This window comes from Glossina fuscipes, unplaced genomic scaffold, assembly GCF_014805625.2.
Source record: "Glossina fuscipes isolate IAEA_lab_2018 unplaced genomic scaffold, Yale_Gfus_2 1, whole genome shotgun sequence".
Taxonomy (NCBI): Eukaryota; Metazoa; Arthropoda; class Insecta; order Diptera; family Glossinidae; genus Glossina; species Glossina fuscipes.
The window spans coordinates 5669825-5677761 of record NW_023998415.1 but is presented as its reverse complement, the minus strand read 5'-3'; the positions used below and the strand labels follow the sequence as shown (position 1 = coordinate 5677761).

General features: G+C 32.9%; 2 protein-coding genes across 5 annotated transcripts in view; one reads left to right on the top strand and one right to left on the bottom strand.

Moving 5' to 3' along the window:
• Window positions 1-7937, top strand: part of LOC119645126 (elongation factor-like GTPase 1) — a 199042-nt gene that overhangs the window by 53145 nt on the left and 137960 nt on the right. Inside the window, exon 5 of one of the 4 annotated variants that reach the window (XM_038045063.1) lies at window positions 3384-3655. The exons of the other annotated variants lie outside the window; for them this stretch is intronic. Coding sequence (XP_037900991.1) covers window positions 3384-3457 — 74 coding nt within the window. The 3' untranslated portion in view covers window positions 3458-3655. Of the gene's footprint in view, window positions 1-3383; window positions 3656-7937 lie in introns of those variants that run through there. 4 annotated transcript variants of the gene reach the window in all.
• Window positions 1-7937, bottom strand: part of LOC119645127 — a 59013-nt gene that overhangs the window by 48187 nt on the left and 2889 nt on the right. The gene's annotated exons all lie outside the window — the stretch shown is intronic.

Sequence of the window (7937 nt, the reverse complement as noted above, 5' to 3'; positions counted from 1 at the left end):
ATATATATATGCAAGTTATATATGCAATATAACTCTCCCACACACCGGCAAATGCGATGAGAAGGAGAATGATACGAAGCAAGCAAACATATATTTATAGGGTACGTTGGAAAATGCATTTGGCTGCTCTTCGTGCTCGCTCTCCTGCCATGGTTAGTCGAAATGCAAAACTATATTAAAGCCTCTTTTCTACTTAACCATTGTTCAGCAGTTAAAATTGTTGTACCTTTACAAAAAACATCGAAATTGAAAATTGGCTTTGTAAAAGAAGCAAAAAAAAAAAAACAAAAACAAAAACAAAAAGTTTGAATCGAATCTTAAACACACTCTTACTTATCATTAAATAAAGGCAATATTTTTGGGTAACTTGAGGGATGCCAAACAATATATAAACAATGAATATTATGCATGAAGAATAACCAAAACAATAGTTAGAGTTAAGTATTGGCTTTCACTCTCAATTGCTATTGAGACTTTGGCCACTTTCAAAGTCATAAGGACGGAAAGGGCTGGCATATGCAGTTAAATCAATTTAAATTTACATTTCGCTTAAGAGCATCAAATCTACGATGTGAGTGCATACATCATGTATTTGTAAGCGTCGAAAAGGATCGATTTAAATCCCCATCACTCTCGAATACAATCCTCCAATGGTGGATAAAAAAAGAAACAAACAAAGAAAGAAAGAAAGAAAGAAGAAGAAGAAGAAGCATATGGCAAATGCAAAAATATTTGTAGTATATTTATGCAGTCTAACTCACTTTGCCCCACTACTTTACGCTGCAATTTCTTTACTATACTTGGCATTTATACGTTGTACAATAATAAAAATCGCACTTAAATGTAAGTGAAATAAAAAAAAGAAAAAAAAAAAATCAAAAGTATTTTTGTAAATAACTGTAACCCAGAAAATCGTTTTGGCATGAATTGAAAAAAGGAAACACATATCGTTAAAGAGAGATATAAAGTCAAAAGGTTAAGTTTATTTAAAGAAGTCTAACGACCAACATTATTAGCCTATTTAGATGTAAATAATTCGTTATTGTGATTCATATACAAGAGAAAAGAAAACTAACTAAATACTCGAATACTTTTTCTTTCTTGTTTGTTTTTTTCTTTTTTTTTTTTTGTTTAGCACGCATTAAAGCATCATTAACAATTTATTAACCATTTCTTGATAATTGGTTAATGCATTTAATGAAAATTTCTTATATCTTTACATGTGTCATAGAATTTTTGCATCGTTACAAATGCTTGTAATGTCGCGAAAGACATGTCTACGAAAACCAGGGGCCCACTTAGTCATGCAGAATCCGTTCACTCGCGATTTTGATCTGAAAATTCTCTCCAGATTGTTATTAGAGATTTTAAAAATTTCCCCATAAAAAAGAAAAACGAAACCAGCAATGTTTTATGAGGCGGATTTACTAGTTTAAACAAGCCAAACTGAAATATCTTGCACGATGACATGGGGGGAGGGGGAGAGGGGGACGGAGTGTGTTTTTAAATTTTCTTGAAAGTTATTGAAGCAACGATATATTGGAGCATGGTGTTGAGCTAAATATATTGAATACTTTTCCGACTAGAAGTAATATTTCCAGTCGATTGTCCAGCATAATGCTTGCCTGAGCGGACCTGGGCTTTTCTTTTCTATTTCTATATGCAATTTTCTACATATTCTCTGGTTTACTATTTTCGGTTAAAAACTTTATCGCAAATAAATTGACAAAAGTAATTTCCTAATCGAACTTTTTGATGCTTTAGAACTGCCAAATAAGAGTCAAAGGTTAGTTCGGGGTGTTGCATAAAATGTATCTCTGGTTTTTCGAGATCACAATTCCTTCTTTTTTTTTTAGGATAAAGTTTAACAGATATAATATCGGGTGATACGGACAAAAAGTTGTGACTAAATGTGAAATCAAATATTTATTAGGATTACTTCAAATTTCAGTATGGGAATGATGTCAAGCGACCCATTGACAAATATCCAAAATGCTCTAACATTAATTTTTTTTTTTTGTGTCCTCTCAAGACCGCCAGTTAATCTTGTATTGCTTTTGGCAGTATTTTTTTTTTTTTTCAAGTGATAGATAGTAAGAAAGAGTGAAGAATAAGTAAGAAAAAGGGTTTTCCTTGCCAATATTCGATCAATTGCAACGCTTCTCCAACATTTCGATGCATTGCTTGTAGGCAGACTTGATACGGATCGTCTCAGTTCGAGGATTCTTTCTTAAATGTGCAAACAGATAACAGTCAGTGGATAAGAAACAGTCTTAATACAGTGTAATAAGTAAGCAATTCGAAATTGAATTTGTGTAATTTTACTATTGTAGTCATTGGCTTGTGAGATGTCGGATTATCTCTTTTACGTTTTTCGGTCATTTTTTCCTTGCACAGTCGCCTTGTAATTCGCAGAACTACAAACAAAACAAAACAACATTTTACGATTTTTATCAAGATCCTCAAATTGCGGTTCACTTTTCACCACGCAGAATAACGTTGACATTTGATTCGAATCTTTTTTCGTGGAAGCATTATTTTGAAATTTGGAAAGAGATAAGACTCACTCAGAACAGTTGGGGGGAGCAATTCAAAATATTGAAGTGCTCGATTTACTTGCACACTGTCTGTGTATAAGCAAACATGATAGTCATTTGGTCTCTTGCCCATACTTTCATTCGAAACAAGGAAAAACACTATAACAGGTCAAGGTCTATCCTTAAATACCCTACATCATCCCGCAATTATTTATATAATGACTTTTGTGCATAAGGCGTTATATGAAAAGTGGACGAAGAAGGAGCCCAATCCTAACCATTTTTAATAGCGTTCATCCTTGGATCAAAGCACGTCAGTGTACGAAAAATTGTGACCTGTAGGTTGAACAAGACAGACCGGTGAAAAGAGTTAGTATATCCTTATACGGTATGTATATATATCCCTATCTCACGGTTGTCAAGTTCGAAAGGTCCGCAAATTCATGTCTGCTGAAAAGGTAGTTAAATAAAGTCATTTATTACGTTAGGGAGAATACCCGAAAGTAATGCTTGGGAACGTGGCTCATAGCGATTTTTGTAACAGTCTTTCCCATAGATTATGCAAGTAAGCATGTAAAATAGCTCACATATGGAATCGAACAGAGCAGAGCGTTCATATAGTCTCATATAATATAAAATACCTACACTTGCATAACATGTTAGCTTTACCAAGACGTTGTTACATCTAATTAATATAATTATTTTCAATATTCTTCTGCTTAATAGAAAAATGAGAAAACAAAATCTTATAGGAGTAAAATATCAATCAATTCCTTCGTTTTTGTTTGCCAATCGATAAAAAAAAGAAAAATGCTTAACAACTATATTTTTTTACCTTCGTTACAGGTAAGTCTTCTATCAGTGGTTGTGGTTACACTATGTCGCTCTTCCTTTCTCGCATCTCTGTGTGCTTTAATTAGTAATAAAGCAGAAAAAGAAAACTACTTCAACATCTTAAAACGACTATTAATTGCTGGTGATTAAAAAAGAACTGTGTGTAAGTTGATTGTTCTGTCAAATCACTATCATCACTTAAGTAAATTTATGTGGAGAATGTATTTCGTTAAAAATGCTAATTTTCCACAGATTTAAGCAGTTATTATTATTACTGGTCTTAAAATCAAGACCAAAAACAGGCCGTTGAAAACTAGGCAAACAGCAAACAAAGAAACAAAAAAAAAAGATAAGTAAGCCTTAGGGCGAAACTTGTATAAGCTATACCTAAGGCTGCCTGTTGTTAAACGCACCCAACAGTCGTCAATTGGAGCAAATATTTACAAAAGTAAAGAAAAACCCTGATTGCTTTCGAGATCAATAGGTCTATGTTGTAAATCGTAATCGTTGCGGACAAAAACTGCATGTCTACAAAATATGGGATTATTTTGGGGCTAAGGGCCTAAGTCCTTTTCATTACTCCTTTTTTTTTTTTTTTTTTTAAACCCAATATAAAAAAAAATTTTATATATATAGATATATATATATATATATATATATATATATATATTTAAATAGTTTTTTTTACATTTCATTGCTTAAACTTTTTTAAGCAGCAGGAAGATGAAAACTGCTCTTTATGGCAGTGCATTTTGCTCGCTTTGCAAATCGAATGAGAAAATTAATATACTTGCACACTTTTGAGTGGTTTGTGAATGACTGTAAACATAAGTTTACAAATAACAAATGGCCATTAGGTAAGCACAGTCATTTCTATAGAAATTGTCGTCTAACTTGTCCATGACAATCAAGTCAATTTGCTATTAAATTGACTGAAAATTCTATAATAAGAAAAAAAAAAAAAAAAAAAAAAAAGATGAAAAAAATACAAGAAAAGGAAAATGTGTACTAAGAGTAGTTAACCGAACACGAATACCACAGCAGCGCAATCAATTGAAAAAAAAAAAACAAAAATTATTCTTAGACAGTGGAAAATAAATTATGTGACAGACTGGCAGGCAGTTAACAATATTCGAAAAGCATCAAGCAATGCCAAACATTATTCAAAGCCACAATATTCCATAGATATTTAAGATATTGAAACTTGTCAGGGAGAGAAGAAAAACTCTCTTTAATTTTGTCCCCATCAACTATTTATAGGTCAGCAGTAACAAGCTGATTGTCATCCATTAAAGTTTTGTAAAAATTAAGTAAAAATCGAAATAATTTATTTTTATGCGTAAAGCTTTTACCACAAGTGCCATGATGTGCTTCTTCTTCCGCATTTGTAGTGATTATATGTGTATGTCGAATGGAGTCGAGTCAATTTAGCGCAAAAGATTTAATTAATACTTAACTTGACTTTGTATTGCTAACAATTGCTTTTAACAATTCCGAAATCCTTGGTCAGGTGTTAAAGCAGATGAACGCGCACTACACCGGCTGTAATGCATGATGTGCTGCAAACGCTTTTGTATTAATAATGTACATATCTCCTCGAATACGAAAATATATACAATTTCGTTTATGTTATGTTATGATTGCCATCGTACCGTTACTACATCACTACTGTATTGTACTACTATTACTGAGAATTCGCACACTGTAGAAATGACAACAAGTAATCATAATTCTCTATCATAACAAACTATCATATAAATGTAAAATATGTGGTGGCATGTTTAGCTAGTAGGTGAAGAAATACTTGGAAATCGAATATCGTAAGTTTCATAGAACTAGCATTAAATTGTCGGAATGTTGTCTTTCAATTAGCAATCGCTGCATATCATATATATATATATATATATATATGACGAGGTGAAAATAAACCGTTTCGATCATTGTTAGATCTTGTATGCCCGAAATTTCGCATATACGATATATTTTCGTTATTTTTGTTGCTTTAGATGCTTTATCCATCTAAGGCTTACACACTACTACTTACTATGAGTGTTAGTTAAGTATGGCGCTTATTCGAGTCTGGGGGCGTAAGAGGAAATGAACGCGTATTATTTCAACTACTGGTTTTATTGGTAACGCTTCAACTCGAGATGTGTTCAAATTGCGTTTTGTTGGTTACAAAGGAAAAAGAAATGATTGGAAAATTGCTAAAATAGAAACTTGTTTTCTTCTTTCTTTTGGTAATGTGGTAAGAATGTGAGGAGAGAAAAATGTTTTCCGTTTTTGGGGCTAAGGGAAAAAGTGGTTTTAAGTGTAGTGTAATTTTGTAAAATTTCTAAAAATTTTCACAATTTCAAGACAATTTTTTTTTTTCCCAAACATTTGCAAAGAGCGACCATTTTCTTGACCTTGGCAGATTAGGAAGGAAGACACATTAGTCGGATTAGTATATTTCCAGTTTTTATATGGCTTTGAGTGAAGTTCGGAAGTCTGTTAAGCCGATAATAGACAATTTGCATTCATCTCTTTCGTTGAACATTTTCGCAAAAAAAGTGTTTTTTTTTTTTTTAATATTAAAACGTGAACGGCAAACTTTTAAACTGAACGCATTGTGATCGATTGAAATATTGACAATAAAGTTTGTTTTGAATGTGTGTCGTTTCGAATGCTAAAAATAAGCAATTCCTATGATGGATGAGCTTCATTTTACTTCAATATTTTAATGGTCTGTCGAAATCACTTGATCTGCCGGTGAGAATGGATACTCTTCTTAAAGAAACTATAGGGGGGATGTGGAAGGATGTCTGTTTGGAGATATTTTTTAATAAAGTTCTCTGTTCAGGCAGTTCAAGGTCCATGTGTGCGTTTGAACAGGTATGTGCATATTCTTGTGAATCAGCATTGTACATTTCTCTTTGAACATTTGGACTATTTAGGGGGAAAAATCAGCTAGCACTCGAAGAAGTATAGATAAGCTAAACATAACAATGGCTTATTGGCCAGAACTTTTGGGAACGACGGGTATCCCAGGCAGCCTAAATGCTTGCAAAATGCCTGCATATACTGTCCTTTTCCTCACTGCTGGAATTGACGGTTTCGGATTAAATCCGAATTAATGTACTGGTGCAATTAAAATCAATCTAGACAATCGGGAATACTCTGCCGTTGAAGAAGACTAACAAGATAGTGGCTACAACTGGATAGGCATTCACCGATGTGTTTTGGAATATTTCAAAATAATGAAGAAGCGCGCCTAGCAGCAACGAAAACGGCTTAGAGACAAAGAACTTAGGACAACGTTGAATGAATTATGGGAATTGTGGTAATCCCTTGAAAGTGGACAAAGGACAAATGAATTATTTTGAAGCATTTAAGTATTATGGGAACAATTTGGTGTGATATGTATCAGAGCCGAAGGTTGCAAAGGCAATGAACCTTTTCAACGCCTAAAATTCGATTGTAAACACAAAATAACGAACCATTTTCTTGTGTACAATTGCAATTGATAAGAAAAAATGAATGGTATACGCGTTTATATTACGTCTGGCTCTATATTGTGATGATTGTGACATCGAGACGGCAAACCCGACTATTCATAAATGCCATCAATAATCGTCTGTATTAAACTAATGCATTAGGATGGGAAATAATTTCAATTCGACTTCGCTATGTCTATCCTTCCGTCTGATGACAATTATCCCAAAAGCTTTAAAATTTTCATATACCCCCCAAGATGGCGGACAGGCGTTATTTGTACATCAATCCGTCTGGAACAGTTTAGAAAAATGAACAATATTGCAAATACCTCGCCTTATTACTAGTGACAGAAACATATGCTATTGCAGTATCGTCAAGTGCTTGAATTATTGCTTAGAAATGATTATAAACATCGAAGCTTTAGATATGTAACTAGAAAACGTATGATTTTACAACTTTTCCCCGTGAATCTTCATCTAAGTTAGATGACGAAACACTATGAAGACTATATTTTTCCATATGAAAGACATTCAAATTCTCGAAAATAAGAAATTCTCCAACGCTTAAGTTCAATAAGGATAAGGACGTACGGAACAGACATGCTTTGGCGTATGGTTTCAATTTTGTGAAATGGAATGGATAACGTTTGCTCTCTGTTCTGTTGTAATTTTGTAATACCTATAAAATTTTGGTTTTGATCAAAAGAAAACGATTCTTTCTTATTATTAGGACATAATTGGAACGGTAAGAATATCGGTTCGCTAGCGTTCGTTTGCTAGGGTAGTAAGATGTGAAAGCAATCATAATGACTTGATAATCAAAACCATTACTTTTCCATGTAGATTGACTTTCCTTTTCAGTTCGTGATCGATTGTAGTAAAATGATTTTTAGGGACTTTCGACACTTCAAAAGCCTTTTTCTAACAAGAACGACTTTCGATGAGAATCGTTTAATGTTACGTAAATTGCCAATTGGCCTATAGAGTATATTTTCATTTTGAAGAACATAAGGTTTACATATTTTTTTCTCCATATTTCTTTCCTTTCCTTTTTTTTTTTTTTTTTTTTTTTTTTTTTTTTTTTTTTTAA